General features: G+C 52.0%; 1 protein-coding gene across 1 annotated transcript; it reads left to right on the top strand.

Moving 5' to 3' along the window:
* Nucleotides 1-21,292, top strand: FCSK (fucose kinase). Its single transcript, XM_066242059.1, has 25 exons — nt 1-133; nt 2,583-2,751; nt 6,358-6,462; nt 6,782-6,933; nt 7,063-7,113; nt 8,044-8,169; nt 8,455-8,527; nt 10,043-10,140; nt 10,517-10,597; nt 11,356-11,475; nt 11,640-11,811; nt 12,573-12,685; nt 13,286-13,387; nt 13,503-13,673; nt 14,656-14,720; nt 15,116-15,486; nt 16,162-16,372; nt 16,606-16,772; nt 16,861-17,082; nt 17,435-17,578; nt 17,710-17,829; nt 19,827-20,014; nt 20,098-20,197; nt 20,667-20,890; nt 21,066-21,292. The coding sequence occupies exons 2-25, from the start codon at nt 2,730-2,732 to the stop codon at nt 21,150-21,152; spliced, it is 3,285 nt and encodes a 1,094-aa protein (XP_066098156.1). The 5' UTR covers nt 1-133; nt 2,583-2,729; the 3' UTR covers nt 21,153-21,292.
* The last annotated feature ends 1,501 nt before the right edge of the window (nt 21,293-22,793 follow it).

Here is a 22,793-nt window from a genome sequence, read left to right as displayed (position 1 = left end):
TTGGAGCTGGTTTTTCGAAGAGGACAAGCCAGGGCAGGCGGAGGGGTGAAACTACATTTCCCAGGGTGCGCCGTGAAGCGACGCGCAGCCCGGCCTTAAAGAGCCCGCTGAGCCTAACACCGGGCGGAGGCAGGTACGTGGTCTGCGCGAGTTTCCGCTTCTCACACCTTATTCCCCACCTCGATTTTCCTGGCCCGTCCTCCCGGAGGGGCAGGACTGAGGCAGGGAGTCTCCGTGATCTGCTGGCGTCCTTGGGCGCCCACTGGCTGTAGGGGGTGTCGGCAGGTCCTGTTGCAGGGACCTGGGAACGCTGGGGACAGGGAGGGTATACGGACTCCAGAGGCTCCTCGACCCAGAGGCAGGTGGGGTGCTGGATGCCGGCGCTGCTGATTTTGCATTGAGGTTGCTTTTCCGTCCTCAGTGTGCGCGCCCATGCGGTCTCGGCACAATGCACAAATCTCAATTAGACTGGTTCCCACTTCATCCGCGGTTTTGTTTTCCACGGTTTCAAGTAATTGAGGTCTTCAACCTGCAAATATTAAATGTAAATTTTAGAAATAAACAGTGCAGGTTTTTAATTGTTTTAAGTTCTGAGTTGCCTGATGAAATTTCCTGGGACCAGGCCCCTCCTGCCTGGGGCGTAAGTCATCCCCCTGTCCCATTCATCCAGGCTGTACATTCTATCAGCTAGTTAGTCACCCAGTAACCTTCTTCGTTATCAGATCCATTGTTAGGTATAACAGTTCAAGTCACCCTTACTTTACTTAATAATGGACCCAAAGCACAAGAGTAGTGGTGCTGGCAATTCAGATATGCCCAAAGAGAGTCCATAAAATGCTTTCTTTAAGTGAAAAGGTGAAAGTTCTCAACTCACCTTTTAAGTTGAGGTTAAGATCCCCAACTTAATAAGGAAAGAAAAAAAAAATCATATGCTGAGGTTGTTAAGGTAAGAACAAATCTTCTATCCGTGAAATTGTGAAGGAAAAAAAGAAATTTGTGCGTTTTGCTGTCAAACCTCAAACTGCAAAAGTTACAGCCACAGTGTGTGATAAGTGAAGCACTTAACTAAGAGTTAAGATGGAAAAGGCATTACATTTGTGGGTTGATGACATGAACAGAAAATGTATTCTAATTAATGGCAACGTGTTGCTCTAGAAAGCATTGTGCCTATACGAAGACTTCAGTCAAGAGTCCCCTGAAGGCCCTGGCCCTTTAGCTCAACGGTAGAGCATTGGCCTGGCATGTGGAAGTCCCGGGTTCAATTCCCAGTCAGGGCACACAGGAGAAGCGCCCATCTGCTTCTCCACCCTGCCCCCCTCTCCTTTGTCTCTCTCTTTCCTTCCCACAGCCAAGGCTCCATTGGAGCAAAGTTGGCCCAGGCACTGAGGATGGCTCCATGGCCTCCGCCTCAGGCCCTAGAATGGCTCCTGCAGAAATGGAGCAACGCCCCAGATGGGCAGAGCATCGCCCCCTGGTCGGCTTGCTGGGTGGATTCTGGTTCGGTTCATGCAGGAGTTTGACTGCCTCCCCACTTCTAACTTTGGAAAACAAACAAACAAAAAAAGAGTCCCCTGAAAACAGTGACACCAAGCCAATTTACTGCAAGTAAGGGGTCATTACACAGATTCATGAAGAGGTTTGGACTGAAAAATATAAATATTACTGGAGAGGCTGTGCCTGGTGAAGAAGCTGCTGCCACATTTCCAGCAAGGAATTAGTTAAGGAGAAAGTTTAATCATCCAAAGCAAGTCTTCATAGGCATGTATATATAAGAAAAAGCTTAGTATATGTGAGGTTCATACTATCCTCGGTTTCAGGCATCCACTGGAGGTCTTAAAGTGTATTTATTCCCTGTGGGTAAGAGGGGGGCTACTGTACAGTACTTGCCTTTTATGTAATTTACACTGTGATTTTAATCCCAATCAAGGCAAATCAGATCCCTTCATGTGCCAGTTTTTTCCCATTAAAGCTCTAAAACGCAAGATCCTTGCCCTAACTTTCTTCAAACAGCACATGAAGAAGCCTTACTATTTTATTCTGTTCCTGGATCCCCTTCCCTATCTGAATTTTGTGCAGCATGGGCTGAGCACATTAATTATTTCAACTTGGTCTCAGTTGATGAAGTTCTGTTCGAAGTGGGAAAATATTAAATAGAGGACTATTTTCTTTTCTAAGCTTTCTGTACAGATGTCAGGTATTACAGAGGACAGAGGCCCCAGAACAGATGTCTTGTTCTTACAGGGTGGTTAGGAACATGGACCTTAGGCTTAGAAACACCTGTTCTGCCTGTACTAGCTGTGTATGACCTTGGGCAGACTACTATTTCATGTCTTTAAGCTACAGTTCCTTACTGTGAGTGTAATAAAATCCAGCTCATAGGGAGGAATACAGAATAGGTCATGTGAGCTGATACTATAATGCGTTTGGCTTGGTGCCTGAAAAAAGCACTCCCTAAGTATTAGCTACAAGTATCATTCTACCTTTTGTGTTATCATAACATACCTTTGTCTGATCTGGCAAGGCATGCTCCTTAGCCTTGCTTGATTTCCCTAGGCCTTCCCTGATTTTTTTTTCTTCTTCAGAGGCATCTTTGACCCAGAGAATATTTCAGAGCCTGCATTCCTACGGGCTTCAGGGCCAAGTTAAACTCTCCTGCTTCCTGTTCCTACTGGAGAGAACTACCATTCATTGAGTTCCCGCTGTGTGCCGCATATTTTACATTTTATTTCATGCTGACAACAGGCCTAGGAGGTTGGTATTGTTGGCCCTAGTTTTCAGATGAGGAAATTGAGGCTCAGAGAGGTTAATTAGCCTGCTCAAGATCACACAGGAAGAGGCAGAGATGGGGACAGAGACCTGGGGGCTGATTCCCAGCCCAGAACCGTTCGTCTGCCCCAGTCTCTAGGGGAATGAGGTCCTGAGCGGGCTGCTTTCCTTTCTCTGGCCATGGCCAGTCATCAGCCCATGTCTCCAGGTCATTATGCTGAGATTAAGACTGAGCTCAGACCTTTGGGCTCTTCTTGGGACATTTCTTTCTTGTTTTCCTTTCATCATCTTTGCCTGATACCAAATATCTTTATCACCATCATTTGAATAAGAATCAGAGAAACCCAGGTCCCAGTCATAGCTGTCGCATCTACTAGCATCTGTAAAGTGGACAGAACACTTACCCTGCAGGGGTGTTGTGAGAATGAAAAATCATCATGTCTTGCCCTGGCCGGAGAGCTTGGTTGGTTAGAACATTGTCTTGGAGTGAAGTTGCTGGTTTGATCCCTGGTCAATGCACATATAGGAACAGATTGATGTTCTTATCTCTTTCTCTCCCCCCCTTCCTCTCTTTCTAAAAATCAAGCAATAAAAAAAACTAGGAAAAAACACATTATGTCTTAACCATGGGTCAGAGTGGATGAACTCACTCCTTGGGGTTATTATTAATGTTATCCCCACTTTCTTGCCACCTATATGGAGCACTTTACATATATTTGCTCCTTTTGTTATTTTTCAATCCTACAGTAGGTTCACTGTCGTGTTTAAGAGAATGTACTCTGGAACAAAAGTGTCTAGGGTCAGATTTGGCTTTGCCACTTGCTAACTGTCTGACCTTGGGCACGTGACTTAATTTCTCTGTGCCTCAGTTTCTTCATTATCTATTTTTTTAGGATAAAAATAGTGCTTCCTACACATTAAGTCAGAGGTTCATACAGTGAGTTTTCCTTTTAAGGTACCAAGAAGAAGATGATAGATACTGTACTCCCCGTGTTGCTGTTGGTTCGGGTTCTTGAAGAACCCTAGACCAAGATTGGAATTAAATTTGGGGGAGGGGAGGAGAAAAAGGGGAGGGAGCTGCAGGATGCAGGGAAAGCTGTCAGTCTGCTCCCTGTGAAGGAACACCAGAGGGAGGAGGGATGGAGGAGAAGGGTATCAGATGGCAGTGAGGTTTTAAGACAGTTTCTGTTGGGTGGGTGGGGAATCCTGGAGCCAAGATGGCCTGTCAGAGGATCTCCAGATTGCTGCAATGGGTCTGTCTTCATGTCGCTGCAGTGCTGAATCATTGGTTAGGAGCAGTTGGTGGGAAGCATGGGCTCCATGTGAGCAAGCTGCAGGCATCAGTCAATTACACTGCCTGCCTCAGGAGGCCCGAGAGGGTTAGGGCTGCCAAAGATCACACAGTAAGTTGGCGGCGGCGCTGGAATCCCTCGCCGCCCTTTACTGGGAAGGCCAGCTGGGCATCCTCGGGAATGCCTTTGCCCTCAGTGCCTGGCCAGGATTTCTAGCTCAGATTTCCCCTCTGGAGTTCCCTCCTGGGCTGAGCAGGGAACAGAGCAGTTTTTGTTAGTGGTGGAGGCTCTACCTGAAAACCCATGGGAGTGTGGGTGTTGTGGTGGTGTCTGTCAACATTAACCATAGGTTTGGTTATAAGAAGACACTTGCTTAGCCTGACCAGGTGGTGGCGCAGTGGATAGAGCTTTGAACTTGGACGCGGAGGACCCAGGTCCGAGACCCCGAAGTTGCCAGCTTGAGCACGGGCTCATCTGGTTTGAGCAAGGCTCACCAGCTCGAGCCCAAGGTCGCTGGCTTGAGCAAGGGGTCACTTGGTCTGCTGTAACCCCCCGGTCAAGGCACATATGAGAAAGCAATCAATGAACAACTAAGGTGCCGCAACGAAGAACTGATGCTTCTCATCTCTCTCCCTTCCTGTCTGTCAGTCCCTATCTGTCCCTCTCTCTGTCTCTGTCACACACACACACAAGACACTTGCTTAGGTTGAGGTTTCCTGCTGGCTCTGGCCTGGGCATGGACTGGACCTGTGTTCCAGGTGCCCCTGGGAAGGCATGCGGCTAGCTACACCATCTCTAACAGTGAGCTTTGGGGGCTTGAGGGAAAAGGTAGGGGTGGGCTACTTCTTAGGACAAGCAGCCAGGACTCTGCCAGAGATAGATGCCAGGGCACTCCTGGGGACTTGTCTGCGGAGGTCTTGGGGAGGCCAGGGGCTCTGGTGTCAGACTGGTTTTTCATCTGGTAGGAAGAGAAGGCTTGGGGGAGACAAGAGGGGTGAACCTGTAGCTTTGGCCTCATCTTCCTCACTTGCTCAGAGTACCCTGGAGAAAGATGGCTGGCAGATGGAATTGCAGCCTCTTTTAGGCTTGGAGCCTCAGGGAGGTCCCTGTAGTGGGTGCTATTCGCACCCTGCCTGGATCCCCTAAACAGCCTGGTACATCCTCCCACAACTGTCCCATTCTCCAGGGACTTTCCTTTAGCCTGGGAAGTTAGGCCTTCCCTCTTCCCAGATCATAGCCAATGACTGAACGATGAGGGGCCGGCGGGACCCTCTGTCTACCCCTCCCTGCTCCCCTTACTTCCTTTCCAGAGGAAATCATATACACCCAGAATAAGAATCAAAGACACATTTATCACATGACCTAGCAATCCCACTCCCAGGTATCCACCTGGAGAGATGAAGTCTTATGTTCATGCTGAAACTGCACATGAATGTTTATAGCAGCTCTATTCAGGGCTGTCAAAGCCAGGAAACAGCCCAGATGTCCTTCAGTGAGTGGATGGAGGAACAGACTGTGGGAGGTCCATGCAATGGAATACTGCTTGGCAAAAAAAAAAAAAAAAAAGGAAGAAGAAAGAAAGAACTACGATATGCACAGGCAACTTGGATGAATCTCAGAGGCATTATGTTGAGTGAAAGAAGCTAATCTCAAAAGATTACCTTCCAGCCTGGCCTGTGGTGGCACGGGCCTGGAATGCTGAGGTTGCTGGTTTGAAACCCTGGGCTTGCCCAGTCAAGGCCTGTAGGAGAAGCAACCAGTGACTAACTTAAGTGAAGCAACTATGAGTTGATACTTCTTGCTCCCCTCACCTCTGTAAAATCAATCAATAAAATATTTTTTTAAAATTACCTTCCAACTCGAGCTATAAAGAACTGATTGGTGGTTGTCAGGGGTGCGGGATGGAAGGAAGAGTGACTGTAAAGGGGTAGCATGCAGGAGATGGTAGTGACCCCAAGAATCTATGCATGTATTACAATTCATAAAATCAAAAATTTTTTTGTTTTTTTTAAATATTTTATTTATTCATTTTAGAGAGGAGAGGGAGAGACAGACAGAGAAAGAGAGAGAGAGAGAGAGAGAGAGAGAGAGGAGAGACAGAGAGAGAAGGAGGGGAGGAGCTGGAAGCATCAACTCCCATATGTGCCTTGACCAGGCAAGCCCAGGGTTTCGAACCGGCGACCTCAGCATTTCCAGGTCGATGCTTTATCCACTGCGCCACCACAGGTCAGGCCCATAAAATCAATTTTAAGGTATGATGATTTTAAAAAATTCATGTACACCCCTCTCTCTGCTTCAGGAATGCCCTCAACTTTGGCCAGAATGGAGCAGCCCAAGGGGGTTGACTGGACGGTTATCATCCTGACATGCCAGTACAAAGATAGCATCGAGGTCTTCCAGAGAGGTAGGGGGCCCTCCTCCCCCCCTCTGTCATAATGCAGAACCCCCACCTCACTCCAGGGGCCAGGCAGCCCTGGATTCAAACCCAGATTCTGCTTCTTCCTAGCCATGTCACATCATGTCACTTCATTGAGACTTGGTTTTCTCATCTGTAACATGGGAATAATTATACTTACCTCACAGAGTTGGGCAAAAATCTAATGAGCTATTACATGAAAAGCTTCTGAGTCAAAGAAGATAAAGTAATATCAGTAGGTTTACTTTAGGTGTTGGGAGCAGGGCTGGGAGGCTGGGGGCAGGTCCCACTCGTGTTCTGACTATAGAGCTGGAAGTGCGGCAGAAACGGGAGCAGATCCCCGCTGGAACATTGTTACTGGCTGTGGAGGACCCCGAGACTCGTGTGGGCAGTGGAGGAGCCACCCTCAACGCCCTGCTGGTGGTGGCTGAACACCTGAGTGCCCGGGCAGGCTTCACGGTGAGTGTTCACATCGTTGCTTTGGTACCTGAGTGGATTTGTGTTGGGGTCTTTCCCCAGACAAGAGGGTAGCGTCCATAAGTGCCTCTGCCCAGGCCTGTGTCAACAGGGCTCTTCCATTCTTGACAGGTGGTCACATCTGATGTCCTACACTCGGCCTGGATCCTCATCCTGCACATGGTTAGTAAAATGCTGGACAGGGTGCCATGCAGAAGGCTGGAACCATTGATCTCGGGGTTGGACAGGACTTAAGGGGTGTGTTTGCAAGGTGTTTATTGTGCAAATCCAGAAGAATCAGGATCAGGATTGATCCAAAAGTTCAAAAATAGGGAACTGCCTGACCTGTGGTGGCGCAGTGGGATAAAGCGTCGACCTGGAACACTGAGGTCGCCGGTTCGAAACCTTGGGCTGGCCTGGTCAAGGCACATATGGGAGTTGATGCTTCCTGCTCCTCCCCCTTCTCTCTCTCTGTCTCTCAAAAATAAAAAAAAATAAAAAATAAATAGGGAACTGCCTTAATGTAAACAGCATATCCTCCTGGTAGAATATTAGAAAGTGATTAATATGTCCATCTAATTCTATGCATTGACTGGAAAGAGACATAACCAGCTCTGTGACCTTAGGCAAGTCATTTGACCTTTTCTAGGCCTCAGTTTCCACGTGTGTAAAATAGAGATGGCAATAGTTCCTGCTTCACGTGGATGTGCTGAGATGATCTTTTAAATGCTTAAAGCGGGACTTGGCTTCATAGCGTTCCCACTCTTAGTTTCCCAGTGTGTGTGTGTGTGTGTGTGTGTGTGTGTGTGTGTGTGTGTGTTCTATTGTGTCTATCTTTTCAGAATCTCAGTTTTGTAAAAAAGATTAAAGATATGAATAGAAGTCTGAAAGGATATACCTCAAAATGAGGGGAATGCTTATTATTCCTGAGGAATTGTTTTTCTTTTTGCATATATGCATTTTTTAACTTTTTACTATAATCAGGTAACTGAAAAATTACATGAGAAAACGCTTTTGAAAAGTCCTCTAGCTCGATGACTTTCCATCCTTGCACAGCCCATTGGTGTCCCTAGGCTCCCTGCCCCAAGGGCTCTCTCCCTGCTCCCCCTCTAGGGCCGAGACTTCCCTTTCGATGACTGTGGCCGGGCCTTCACCTGCCTCCCTGTGGAGGACCCCCAGGCACCTGTGGAGGCTGTGGTCTGCAACTTGGACCGCTTGCTAGACATCATGAGCTATCAGGTGAGGCTGGCAGGTGCCCTGGGGCCTTGTCCCTCTCACTGCACCACCAGCTTTAGTCTGTCCTGGCTCAGACAGGATGCCAGGAAAAATGGCTTTGGGGATGCCTAGAAGTAGAGCTTCAGGAAATTAATGTTGGCAAAACCAGGGGAGGTATGGCCCCAAGAGGTGGGCAGGAGGGTCAGGGGAAGCCCCTGTTTCTTCAGCAGCCAGAGTCTCCCTAGAGCACAGGGACAGCTGGAGACTGGGCTGGCTGGGCCAGACCACCAGCTGCACTCTCTCCCACAGCTGGGCCCAGGCTCCCCGCCAGGTGTGTGGGTCTGCAGCACCGACATGTTGCTGTCTGTTCCTCCCAACCCAGGTGAGCCCGAGAAGGCTTGGCGTCTCCTCCCCTGCCATAGGTCCGTTCCTGGGCCTGACCCACTGCCCTATTCAGAAGGGAAGCTGTAGCGCAGGGGTCCCCAAACTTTTTACACAGGGGCCAGTTCACTGTCCCTCAGACCGTTGGAGGGCCTGACTATAAAAAAAACTATGAACAAATCCCTATGCACACTGCACATATCTTTTTTTTTTTTGTATTTTTCTGAAGCCGGAAACGGGGAGACAGTCAGACAGACTCCTGCATGCGCCTGACCGGGATCCACCTGGCACGCCCACCAGGGGGCGATGCTCTGCCCACCAGGAGGCGATGCTCTGCCCATCCGGGGCGTCGCTCTGTTGCGACCAGAGCCACTCTAGCGCCTGAGGCAGAGGCCACAGAGCCATCCCCAGCTCCCGGGGCATCTTTGCTCCAGTGGAGCCTGGGCTGTGGGAGGGGAAGAGAGAGACAGAGAGGAAGGAGAGGGGGAGGGGTGGAGAAGCAGATGGGCGCTTCTCCTGTGTGCCCTGGCCGGGAATCGAACCCAGGACTTCTGCACGCCAGGCCGACGCTCTACCACTGAGCCAACCGGCCAGGGCTGATACATATCTTATTTTAAAGTAAAAAAACAAAACGGGAACAAATACAATATTTAAAATAAAGAACAAGTAAATTTAAATCAACAAACTGACCAGTATTTCAATGGGAACTATGCTCCTCTCACTGACCATCAATGAAAGAGGTGCCCCTTCTGGAAGTGCAGTGCGGGGGCCGGATAAATGGCCTCAGGGGGCTATCGTTTTGGGACCCCTGCTGTAGGGTGTGGAGGATGAAGCCCAAACCTAGAGGCCTCAGTCTTCCAGACTATAGAATGGAGACACCAGCACTGTCCTTCCTGCTCCACCGGGCTATGGAGAACTTTGGGAGGGGAGGCATTGTCATTCTCCCAGAGGATTGTCCATTTAGCTTAGGAACCATGTTTTCCTTTTATTTTTTTTATTTTTATTTTTATTTTTAGAATCTATTTTTCTTTTTTTTTTTAATTTTTATTTATTTATTTATTTTTTTTACAGAGACAGAGAGTGAGTCAGAGAGAGGGATAGACAGGGACAGGCAGACAGGAATGGAGAGAGATGAGAAGCATCAATCATTAGTTTTTCCATTGCGCGTTGCAACACCTTAGTTGTTCATTGATTGCTTTCTCATATGTGCCTTGACTGTGGGCCTTCAGCAGACCGAGTAACCCCTTGCATGAACCAGCGACCTTGGGTCCAAGCTGGTGAGCTTTGCTCAAACCAGATGAGTAGGCACTCAAGCTGGCGACCTCGGGGTCTCGAACCTGGGTCCTTCCACATCCCAGTCCGACGCTCTATCCACTGCGCCATCTCCTGGTCAGGCTCATGTTTTCCTTTTAGAGGTGCTCCATGCCCCTGCCCTGAGCTCTTGTCTTTACCTGGCTGGGGACCCCCTGCCATGGGTTGGGAACCCCAGGGAGCCTCCTGACTGCCCCACCTGCAGGGATCAACTGGGACAGCTTCCGGGGAGCCAGAGTGATCGCCTTTCCAGGGAGCACGGCCTATGCTCGGAAACATGGTGTCTACCTAACGGACTCCCAGGTAGTGCCTCTGGGGTGGTGGCATGGGCATCTGAGCCAGCCTGGGATGGCCTCCCGGTCCTGTGCTCCGGGCAGCCTCTTGCCCTGGACTTTCTGGTACAATCTGGATTCAGGGGAGGAGTTTCCTCCATGGCAGCAGCTCTTGTGCTCACTTAGTCTTATGACAAACTTGAATTGCACATGGAACCTGTGCCAAGCTCTGTGCTCAGGCTGGGCTGGGAGGGCGTGCGAAGCCCCTCTATTGGCGTGGGACAGTGCTTCCCAGGAGCATGCTGGTACCTGTCCTAGGTTTTCATTTGGAAAACATCTTTGCTGTATCCCTGTTCTTGATCGTCCCTGGCTCCCTTCCCTAACTCTGTTTTCTCCCCTGCGCACAGGGCTTTGTTTTAGACATTTACTACCAGGGCACCGAGGAGGAGATACAGCGGTGCGCCAGGCCTGACGGGCAGGTGCCACTGGTATGGCTGCTGCCCAGATTAAGGGTCTTTGGGGACCTCATGGAAATGGAAGGGTTTGCCTTGCTGCTTGCTCCTTCTAGAAAGTTCCAGGGCAGGATAGAACCAGAATCTGTGGTCAAAGTAGGTAGAGCCAATCTGAGGAAGGGGTCTTGTCCTGAACCAGCAAGGCTAGAACCAGAGTGTGAGTAAGTTCAGGAATGCAGTTGGAAGTCTGGAATCCAACTTAGGGGATCCTTCTAGAATGAACGACAAGGATAGGAATGATGGGTAAGGATCTGGGATGAGACGATGGGGGTGATGGAGAACTAGTTTTGGGAGGAGGCCTGAAAAATTGCAGGGGCGTCCCCAAGGGTCCCTGTTCACGAGATGCCCCACCCTAGTAAGTCTGGAATCTGGGTGCTAGAATGGCCCAAAAGATGAGGGACCCTGCCTGGTGTGGCAACCAGCCATATGTAACCCTTTTCTTTTCTTTTTTAAAAAATTTATTTATTGTGTTTAGAGTGAGGGGAAAAGAGAGAGAAAGAAGCAACAATTTGTTGCTCTACCCATTCACGCATTAATTGGTTGTTTCTTGCATGTGCCCTGATGGGGGATCAAACCCACGACCCTGGCACATCCAGATGATGCGCCAACCCACTGATCCACAGAGCTCTCAGCCAGAGCTCTGTGGCCCATTTTCATGCATCTTCCCCGACTCAAGCCCAAGTCTGACCCCAGGGTCCCTTCTCCCACTCTGACCTTCATGGGGGCTCCTCCAGGTCTCCGGGGTCGTCTTTTTCTCTGTGGAGACTGCTGAGCACCTTCTGGCCACCCATGTGAGCCCACCCCTGGATGGTTGCACCTACATGGGCTTGGACTCTGGAGCCCGGCCTGTCCAGGTGACTGGGAGAGTGGACTGGGGACCCTGGCCTGGGGGAGAGACCCTGACACTGTGACCTCAGGCTAGCCCCTTCCTCTCTTAGGGTCAGTGTCTCTGGGGATGGGACTGCCTCAGTTTGGCCTAGGAACCCCCCAGTAGCTGTTTTTTCTACCATTGCCCTAGCTGTCTCTATTTTTCGACATCCTGCTATGCATGGCCCGGAACGTGAACAGAGAGGACTTCCTGGTAGGACGGCCCCCGGAGATGAGGCAAAGTGACTCCGATGTCGCCGGTTATCTTCAGGGTGCCCGGGCCGAACTGTGGAGGGAGCTTCGCGATCAGCCCCTTACCATGGGTGGGTGCTGCCTCTTGGCTTTTTTTTTTTTTTCTTTACAGGGACAGAGAGAGAGAGAGTCAGAGAGAGGGATAGATAGGGACAGATGGACAGGAACGGAAAGAGATGAGAAGCATCAGTCATCAGTTTTTCGTTGCAACACCTTAGTTCATTGACTGCTTTCTCATATGTGCCTTGACCGCGGGCCTTCAGCAGACCGATTAACTCCTTGCTTGAGCCAGCGACCTTGGGTCTAAGCTGGTGAGCATTTTTTATTTTGCTCAAGCCAGATGAGTCCGCGCTCAAGCTGGCGACCTTGGAGTCTCAAACCTGAGTCCTCGGCATCCCAGTCCAATGCTCTATCCACTGTGCCACCGCCTGGTCAGGCTGCCTCTTGGCTTTTTGGGGTGGGGAGACCATATAGGAGTGAGAAGCCCCAAAATGGGGCTGCCTCCTGCCTGGTCCCCAGGCTCCTAGACCAGATAGGCCTAGTGCATGTACCAGATAATCACCCTCTCCTAACCCAGAGCCCTGACACCCTCTCCCCCTCAGACAACTTCCTTTCTTTTGTCTCATTCCTGGGCTCCAGTCCCAGTCTTTCCATCTTCTAGCTGTGTGACTTTGGGCAAGTTGCTGAGCCTCGCTGGACTTTAGCTTCCCCATTGGCACAATGGGCTCAGTGCCATGCCTGCCCTCCCAGGGCTGGATGGAGATGTGTCTTCTGGATGGAGGCCAGAATGGCAGCAGGTATCGGGTTGGGGTCAGTGCTTGTTTCTTTATAGCATATATCCCTGATGGCAACTACAGCTACATGACCAACTCGGCCAGCGAGTTCCTGCACAGCCTCACATTTCCTGGGGCTCCTGGGGCCAAGGTCGTGCACTCACAGGTGGAGGTAAGACCAGCAGAGGTGCTCGAATAGGTTGAATAAGGGCCTCTAGTAAAGGAAGGAGTAGGCCATGCTTGGAACAGATTACCTGTGAATGTAGTTATTATCTCCATTTGAAAAGAGACAGTGGCAGTGGCGGCTCAGGCAGATTAAGTAACTTACCTAAAGCCACAGAATCAATAAGTGGCCAATTCAGGATTCTGCATCCAGGTCTGCCTGATTGATGAGAAAGACCCACTTCCTTTCCTTGGGGTCTGCTTGGGGAGACAGGCACATTTGAGGTGCTAGCCCTGGGTTAGTGCCATGGTGCTGAGAAAGGGGCAAAACAGAGTTTAGAGGTGGCCCTCAGACTGGTGGGAGAGGTTTCTGGAGGGGCTGTCATTTGTGGGATCTCCATTACTGAGCATAGATTTGCTCTGGAGGAGCATTCAGGCAGATCATGCCCCTGGAGGAACAGCAGGAACAGGTTGAGGTGGGAGTTGGCCTGAGGCAGGGGCCAGGATAGGTATGGGGAGGTATCTGGCTGGCTGATGGGCATTGGCTGTGGGGGAGGATCCAGGCGACCCCTGGCTCTGGGCCCCCACAATCTTCTCCCTGGCTTCACAGGAGCTACAGCTACTCGGGGCTGGGAGCTCCGTGATCAGCTGCCTGCTGGAGGGCCCTGTCCGACTGGGTCCTGGGAGTGTCCTACAGCACTGCCATCTCCAAGTGAGGCCTGAGAGCACGACAGGGAGGGCAGGGTTGTGGGGGCCAGGTCCTGTGAGTGTTGGGGCTGCCTAGCGCTGCACTGCCCACTCAGGATGCCTGCCCTTTTCCTTGCCAGGGCCCCATTCACATCGGTGCCAATTGCTTTGTGAGTGGCCTGGACACGGCCCAATCCCAGGCGCTACATTGCGTGGAGCTGCATAACCTAGTGCTGCAGGGGCATCACGTGCGGCTCTACGGCAACCCTGTTCAAGCCTTCACCCTTGCTGGCCGTCTGGACAGCTGGGAAGTAGGTGCCCGTGCTGTGCCCCTTCACCCCTATCTTCAGGTTTTGGGGAGCCCTGGAGGTCCCAGCCCAGCTCCCACTCCACTGCAGGACTATCTGGGTACTGGTCTGCAGGACAGGCTAGAGCAGGGGTCAGGAACCTTTTTGGCTGAGAGAACCATGAATGCCACTTTTTTATTTATTTATTCATTTTAGAGAAGAGAGAGAGAGAGAGAGAGAGAGAGAAGGAGGGGAGGAGCAGGAAGCGTCAACTCCCATATGTGCCTTAACCAGGCAAGCCCAGGGTTTTGAACCGGTGACCTCAGCGTTCCAGGTCAACGCTTGATCCACTGCGCCAACACAGGCCAGGCGAATGCCACATATTTTAAAATGTAATTCCGTGAGAGCCATACAACGACCCATGTACATTACACAATATCCAATAAAAATTTGGTGTTGTCCTGGAGGACAGCTGTGATTGGCTCCAGCCACCTGCAACCATGAACATGAGCAGTAGGAAATGAATGGATTGTAATACATGAGAATGTTTTATATTTTTAACGTTACTGTTTTTTTTTATTAAAGATTTGTCTGCGAGCCAGATGCAGCCATCAAAAGAGCCACATCTGGCTCACGAGCCATAGGTTCCCGACCCCGGGCTAGAGCCAATAGAGTTTCACCATGCCTTTACCTCCCTCCTCATCTGCTCTGCCAGGCAGTATGGGTGGGAATTTTTATCCCCATTTTTACAGGTCAGAGAGCCCACCTTGGGCTGCAGAGCCAATGATAGTGGATTGGGCCTAGACCAGGATTCTGTGCCAGGTTCCAGGCATGTGGGCAGGAGTGCTGAGGCTCCAAGGCTTGACATAGTGTTACAGAACTTGTTCTCATATGTGCAGGTCTCTTCTCCTGGCTCTTCTTGAGCAGCTCCCAGCCCTCTGGCCTTAGTGTCCCTAACCCTTCCTGTGGTCCCTGAAGCTCTGACTGCTTCCTCCTCTTCCCGCAGAGACAGGGGACAGGAACGTATCTCAACATGCCCTGGAGTGAATTCTTCCAGAAGACGGGCATTCGGTGAGATTGATGGCCTTGGTGGGTCTCTGTGGGCCCCGGGCGCCAGGGCGGCCACTTCTTCAAGGCTTGTCTCTGCTTCTGCACAAGAGTAGCACCTGCCCTCCCACCAGTGCATGGAGCCTGGCACAGTTTTGGGGAGGCTGATCCTCCCCAGCTCCTTCCCCTGGACAGCTCCTAATCCCTGGCTGTGCTCAGGCTTTGGGATTTTGTTCAGAGTCCTGGGAACGGAGGCAGGGCAGTTTTCCCCTCTTCCTAAATTGCTTGCTTGTGCCACCTTGAGGAATTTGTCCTGCCCCCAATGAATTAGGCACCCCCCAGTTTACAGGAGGTCAGGGCTTGGTGAGGAAGCAGGAGCCCTTGCTTCCCTCCTGCTAATGTGCCTTCTCCCCCCTCAGAAACTGGGACCTGTGGGACCCAGACACGCCCCCCACAGAACGTTGCCTTCTCAGTGCCCGCCTCTTTCCTGTTCTCCACCCATCGAGGGCCCTGGGGCCCCGGGACATGCTGTGGATGCTAGACCCCCAGGAGGATGGGGGCGAGGCCCTGTGTGCCTGGCGAGCCTCCTGGCGTCTGTCCTGGGAGCAGCTGCAGCTATGTCTGGACCGCGCTGCCACACTGGCCTCCCGCCGGGACCTGTTCTTCCACCAGGCCCTGCAAAAGGCGCGCAATGTTCTGGAGACCCAGCAGGACCTCAGCCTGTGCCCCCTGATCCGGGCTGCTGTCCGTGAGGGCTGCCCTGGGCCCCTGCTGGCCACGTTGGACCAGGGTGAGTGTGCATGGTCTTTGTACTGGGACTCCAGAGCCAGCATCACCTGCTCTACCTGCCCTCTGGGTTATTGGCCTGAGAGTACTAGAGAGCCATGAGACTTCAAAGCAGAGGTGAGAAACAGTGGGGTTTGCTTTTAGGTTTCTGGGAAGCTGCATCCTTGTCAGTAGGGAGTCTGGTGCGAGGCCTGGGCCTGAGCCTCTGGGTCCTGTGAGCATCAGCAAACCCTATATGTTTTGTACTGGGTACAGAGATGTAGGTGTCAGAGCTCCAGGGGAATGTGGCCAGCTCTACCTAAGGGCTCAAGCACACTGGCTGGGGACTTTATTAATGGTCCCTGTGACTGTGGAAAATGATCCCCATTTAAGTTTTTCAACTACAGCACGCAGCTGGTTGGGGGTGGGACTAAGACTGAACCAGTTGGTTTGACACCTGAGTCTGAGCTCTTAACCGCTCCTGAGCATCCTGGGTGGGGTGAAGAGGCACAGCCGGGCTGGGCTGCGAGGCAGAGGAGTGCAGCAAGCAGTCATGGGCAAGGCTGCATCTTAGGCAAAGTGAAGAGGTGTGAGGGATCTGGAATGTTGGGGACTGTTGAATAGTCTCTTGGGAAAAAGGGCACTGGGGGTGGGGGGGGGGCGGGTTCCGTGGGACCACCCCTGGCTTCTGGTCCCTCAGTGGCGGCTGGCACAGGAGACCCAGGTGTGGCGGCCCGGGCACTGGCCTGTGTGGCAGATGTGCTGGGCTGCATGGCAGAAGGCCGAGGTGGCTTACGGAGTGGGCCAGCTGCCAATCCTGAGTGGATTCGGCCCTTCTCATACTTGGAGTGTGGAGATCTGGCTGGGGGTGTGAAGGCACTTGCCCAGGAGCGGGACAAGTGGCTGAGCAGGTAGGTGCTAATGATGTCAGAACCCCTGAGAAGCCTCTGGGAAAGGAGGCAGGGCAGTTTGCCTCCTTTCCTAGTCTAACTCCCAGGGGTTCTCCTTGTAGGTGGAAACCCAGAGAGAGGTGGGGTGGAATGGGGTGCCCTCAGGCCACCCAGGGCAGTCACATCCCCAAAGCTAGGCAGTCAGTCCCCAGCTTGGGGCTCCATGCCACCGTTTCTCCCTGCCCTCTCGGCAGGCCAGCCTTACTAGTGCGAGCAGCTCGCCACTATGAGGGAGCTGGGCAGATCCTGATCCGCCAGGCTGTGATGTCAGCCCAAAACTTTGTCTCCACGGAGCCCGCGGCGCTGCCGGCACCTGGGCAGTGGGTGGTGGCTGAGTGCCCTGCCCGTGTGGATTTCTCCGGTGAGCCCCTTGGAGGGGGATGAGGGTAGCTACCCAGAGCTGGGTTGGCAATCCCTGTGACCAGCTTGGTCTTCTTCAACTGCTGCAGGAGGCTGGAGCGACACGCCCCCCCTTGCCTATGAGCTTGGTGGGGCAGTGCTGGGCCTGGCTGTGCGGGTGGACGGTCGCCGGCCCATTGGGGCCAGGGCTCGCCACATCTCGGAGCCTGAGCTGTGGCTGGCCGTGGGGCCTCGGCGGGACGAGATGGCCATGAAGATAGTGTGCCGGAGCCTGGAGGACCTGCAGGATTACTGCCAGCCCCATGCTCCAGGTCAGGGCACCCAGGACGTCTGCCAGTAGGGATGGCAGCACAGCTACCTAGGCTGTAGGCAGAACCCTGGAAACCGTGTTGGCCATGGGGCCTGGCCTGAGGGCGAGCCAGTCTGACTGAGGAGCCCCGAGTTCACCCTGCCCATGGACGTGCAGGTGCAGGAGGTAGAGCTAGCTCATTTGCCCAGGTTGGGGATCCCAGAGGTCTTTCTGGGGATGGGGTCTGCACTGCTGCTGGGCTTTTGTCCCCTAAATGAGCCCCATGCTGGGCTGGGAAATAGTGGAGATGAAGTGGTATGTCTGCTTCTGCCTTTGGAGACCAAATTCCTTGCCGGGTGCTGGTCCCTCTGCAGGGGCCCTGCTGAAGGCCGCCTTTATCTGTGCGGAGATTGTGTACATCAGCTCCAAGCTCTCGCTGAGGGAGCAGCTGCTGCGCACGTTTGGGGGCGGCTTTGAGCTGCACACCTGGTCTGAGCTGCCCCACGGCTCTGGTCTCGGTGAGTAGGTCCTGTTCCCCTTGCTGCCAACCACTCCATCTTCCTCACTGCCTCTGCCTGCAGTGGGGGGGGGCAGGACTGGGCTGGGCAGAACTGTTTCATGCCTGAGCCCCCTGCTCCCTGCCCTGCAGGCACCAGCAGCATCCTGGCAGGCACTGCCCTGGCGGCCTTGCAGCGGGCCGCAGGCCGGATGGTGAGCACTGAGGCCCTGATCCATGCAGTGCTACACCTGGAGCAGGTGCTCACCACAGGTATGGGACTGCCCCTGGTGGGAGGGAGGTCCCTGGTACTTTCCCAAGAGCTTCCGAGGGCTCCCCTGCACTTGCAGAGAGCCACATAACTGTGCTGCTCCTTCAAATGGTTAGAGCTTCCTTACCACTCTGACTTCTGGTGGTTTTCAACGTGAAATATTTCTATTCTACCTCAAAGGAGCTGATGTTTTAGGAGCACCTGTTAAGTGTCACATTCTGTGCTATAGCTTTCATGTGTGTTAGGTACCTACATTTATGTTTATTTCTAATGATTTTGTCACCATCCAGGACTGCCCTTGGGGTGGGGTTGGGCAGACTGGGTTTGGAGTAGAGGACAGGACCTTCAGCCTGTCTTTCCAACCAACTTGCCCCTCCTTGGGCTACGGTCATTTGTGGGAGGTCCTTCCCGCTGGCCATATGGGGGGCACTGAGGGCTCAGAATATGGCTGTGACCATAGTAGAATGTTGTTAGCATCAGGTTTCTCTCTCCTCTTGCCACAATGGCCCCTTGGAATCCATGCACAATGGGGAGCAGTGAGAGGTTTGTCTGGCCTGATCCTAGGGTGATGTGGTAACCCATATACCAGGCTTTATCCCCATCGTGATTCTGGGCAGGAAACTGTCACAAAGATGTCATAGATGCCAGTTATGCTATCTTTCTTGGTCACTTTGCAGCCCGCTCCTCCTCCTTTTGTTGTAATGACTCATATCCCATAACAGGTAGTCATTAGCAAGAGAGGCAGATGGGGAGGCCTTTCCCATTTCCTTCTGAGATGTACCATTTCAGATCCTTCATTCGGTCAATTGACAACTGTTGAGTATCCACTCAGTGTTGGGCCCTGGGCTCTGGCTCTCCAAAGTGATATGGTCTGCTAGGGACAGACATTAATCAATAGCTGCTTAAATGAATGTATAATTATAAGCAGTAGGTGTCCTGAAGGAGAGGGGTGCAACTAAGGAGTTCTTGACATTTGGGGCCTGACACTAGCCACAGGTTGTGTTGTAAGGTTTCAGATACCTCCTGCTATTTGCATTATATATATGAGAGGGGAGCGGTGGGGTGATAGACTCCCACATGCACCCCGAATAGGACTGCATTTTATGTGTTTTTATTATTTACTGAGATAGAAAAAGGAGATAGGAAAAGGGAGAGAGAAAAAAAATTATTGTTCCATTTACTTGTATATTCACTGGTTGCTTTCTGTATGTGCCCAACTAGGGGGTCGAACCCACAACCTTGGTGTTTTGGTACGATGCTCTAACCGACTAACTGGCCAGGGCCTGTATTTTATACTTTAAATTGTTATTTCTTGGCCTATGGTGGCACAGTGGATAGAGCAATGGTTTGGAACACTGAGCAATGGTTTTGAACACAATGGTTCAAAACCCTGGGCTTGCTCACTCAAGGCACATACGAGAAGCAAACTACTATGCTTCCTGCTCCTCCCCCACTGCCTTTCTCTCTCCTCTCTCTAAAAACATCAAGTCTTAAAAAAGAAAATCTTTGTACACCCTTCTCCAAATATCAATGGTCTATCCCAGAACCACATCGTTTTATTTTTACAGAGCTACAAGATATGAACAAGCGCTTTCAAGTTTGGTAATAGATGCTGAAAGCTTATTTGAAGAAAAGATAGGGTACAGGGTTGGTTAGGTTGTGGGGAAAGTCCTATATCACCTCTCCTTGGGGGAGAGGTAAGTGCAAGGTCTTATCCTTCGATGTGGTTTACCTCAGTTTCAGCTATACGTCATGTCTGCAATGCAACTTGGTCTTGTGCATCCCAAGCTTGGTTCTGGAGTGAAGTCCTTTTTCTTGCTGGGCTCATCCTGCTTCCAAGGCTGGGGACAGAGTTGGACAGCTCACTTGGCCCAGCTGGAGCTGGGAAAGCTGTCTTCCCACACTGATCCCTGCCAGGATGCAGGGGGCCAGGAGCTTGGGCTGGCAGAGGGAAGTTGGGCCAGACAGGCTCCAACAGAGATGGACTATGTGCACACAGGAGGTGGCTGGCAGGACCAAGTGGGTGGCCTAATGCCTGGCATCAAAGTGGGGCGCTCCCGGGCTCAGCTGCCACTGAAGGTGGAGGTGGAAGAGATCACTGTACCTGAGGGCTTTGTCCAGACACTTAATGACCACTTGCTCCTGGTGTACACTGGCAAGACCCGCCTGGCTCGGAATCTGCTGCAGGTGGGCTCTGGCCCCAGGAGGAGGGAGGAAGAAGGCTCAGCAGGGCCCAGATCCTCACTGTGTCCCTCCTACCCCACCCGCAGGATGTGCTGAGGAGCTGGTATGCCCGGCTGCCTGCTGTCGTTCAGAATGCCCACAGCCTAGTGCAGAACACAGAGAAATGCGCGGAAGCCTTCTGCCAAGGTGAGGTGCTTCTTCCTGAGGGCAGGGCACCAGGAGTATCTTGTCACCCATGGGTCTGAGGCCAGGGGCCTTTGCATACAGGCGCCAGGTATTAGGCCCCAGGGACTGAAACCACTGTTTGTCCTCCCTAGGATCTCACTTAGGTGGGAGCTGTGTGTCGGGGCAATACTTGTACCCAGCCCCACCCTCCAAGAAGCAGGTGGGGAAAGAGACTTGGCCCCATAGCTGAGTGCCAGGGAGTCAGAGCTAAGCAGGGTTCCAAGTGACTGGTACACAGTGTACTGAACACTGCTGGGCGCCATGCCAGATGCTCGGTGCACATTAGTCCTCAGACAACCCTGTGAGGTGGTCTGTATTACTCCTGTTTCCAGCCCCTGGTTAAGTAGTGCCTCTTGGCACTTTGTTGACAAATGGGCATTGACAGTGTTCTGGCTCAGGCACGCTACCGCCTTCCTTGCCCCTACCCCAGGAAGCCTGTCTCTGCTGGGCCAGTGCCTGACCTTGTACTGGGAGCAGAAGAAGCTCATGGCTCCAGGCTGTGAGCCCCTGGTTGTGCGGCGAATGATGGATGTCCTAGCCCCCCATGTGCATGGACAGAGCCTGGCAGGAGCAGGCGGTGGGGGCTTTCTCTATCTGTTGACCAGGGAGCCAAGGCAAAAGGAGGCTCTGGAGGCCCTGCTGGCCAAGACTGAGGTACGTGATGATGTCGGGTATGGTAGTTGGTGGGAGGCGGGAGCTTTCACTGTGGCCCACAGGCTAACTGGGGGCTACAGCTCCAAGTCTCCTGCCCTTGCAGCCTCAGTTCAGCCTCCAGAAGGCCAGAGATTTGCCCAAAGCCCTCTAAACACCTCTTGTACTTTGCTCTCAGGGCCTTGGGAACTACAGCATCCACCTGGTAGAAGTGGACACTCAGGGCCTGAGCCTGCAGCTGCTGGAGAGTGAGACGTCAACCTGATGCCTGTTCCCATGAGGCCTGACCCTCTGCAAGAGAAAACCTGGACCTTCTGCGGCATGTCCCTTCAGAGCACTCAGCCTCCTACTCCCCACCATTTTTTAAAAAATATTTTATTTTTTTTAGCGCGCACACATGAGAGAGAGAGAGAGAGAGAGAGAGGGAGAGAGATGAGAAGTACCAATTCTTTGTTGCGGCACCTCAGTTGTTCATTGATTGCTTTCTCATGTGCCTTGATTGGGGGGCTACAGCAGACCAAGTGACCCCTTGCTCAAGTCAGTGACCTTTGGGCTCAACCAGCAACCATGGGGTCATGTCTGTGATCCCATGCTCAAGCCAATGAACTTGAGGCTCAAACCTGGGTCCTCTGTGTCCCAGTCTGACTCTATCCACTGTGCCACTACCTGGTCAGGCTTTTAAAAAAATCTTATTTATTGATTTTAGCGAGAGAGGAATGGAGAGACAGAGATAGACAGGAACACTGATCTGTTCCTGTGTGTGCCCTGATGGGGGATCAAACCAATAGCCTCTGTGCTTCATGATGATGGTCTAACCAGTGGTCGGCAAACTCATTAGTCAACAGAGCCAAATATCAACAGTACAACGATTGAAATTTCTTTTGAGAGCCAAAATTTTTAAACTTAAACTATACAGGTAGGTACATTCCTTAGAGGTAGCGCCCCCACATGGTATTTTGTGGAAGAGCTACACTCAAGGGGCCAAAGAGCCGCATGTGGCTCGCAAGCTGCAGTTTGACCAGGGGTCTAACCAACTGAGCCATCTGGCCAGGGCTCCTCATCCACCTCTTTATGAATCTGCTCCCAAAGGAACTTGACCCGAGTTTGGGCCTAGTCCCCTCTAAAGCCTGGTGAAGCAGAGACCATGCGTGGGAACAGGACTGTCCTGGTTGACAGTGGCCTAGGTTTGGCCTCTGCTCCTTCTGGTCATAAGAAGGTCCTACCTGACCTGTGGTGGCGCAGTGGATAAAGCGTTGACCTGGAAATGCTGAGGTTGCTGGTTCAAAACCCTGGGCTTGCCTGGTCAAGGCACATATGGGAGTTGATGCTTCCAGCTCCTCCCCCCTTCTGTCTGTCTGTCTGTCTCTCTCTTCCTCTCTCTGTCCTCTCTAAAAATGAATAAAAAAAAAATTTTTTTTAAGAAGGTCCTAAGCTCAAGTGTTCCATGTGGCCTTTACAAATCCCATGGCCCAGGTGGGGCCTTGACTTTCTCATTCTCCAGGAGGACCCTGGAAGGGCATGATGATCAGCCTTAGCAGATGGCTGGGTCCCTTGGTAAGGGTGACCCTGAAGTACCCTCTGAAGCATTTTCTGTGCCCTTCTTTGGAGGACAGGCTTTTGCCTAAATACAGACTTAATGTTCAATACTCACTCCGAGGCTGACTTGAAAGGGTAGAGGGAGAAGGGCTAGGAGTCCACACCCATATTTGTGGTAGTGAGCCAGTGTGGTCTATAGCCAATCGCTGCCTTACTCAGTAACACAGACTGTGCCATATGACCCAGAGCCTGTGGGCAATAGGTTTTTAGGACTATGACCTTCTTGGAATAAATTCAATTGGCCCTTTAAGGTTGTCCTCCAAAATCTCTTTTGTTCTGCCAGGAGGAATTCCAACCTCTTTGGTACTGT

Source organism: Saccopteryx bilineata, chromosome 9, assembly GCF_036850765.1.
Source record: "Saccopteryx bilineata isolate mSacBil1 chromosome 9, mSacBil1_pri_phased_curated, whole genome shotgun sequence".
In the NCBI taxonomy this organism is placed as follows: Eukaryota; Metazoa; Chordata; class Mammalia; order Chiroptera; family Emballonuridae; genus Saccopteryx; species Saccopteryx bilineata.
This window is presented reverse-complemented; position numbering and strand designations above follow the sequence as displayed.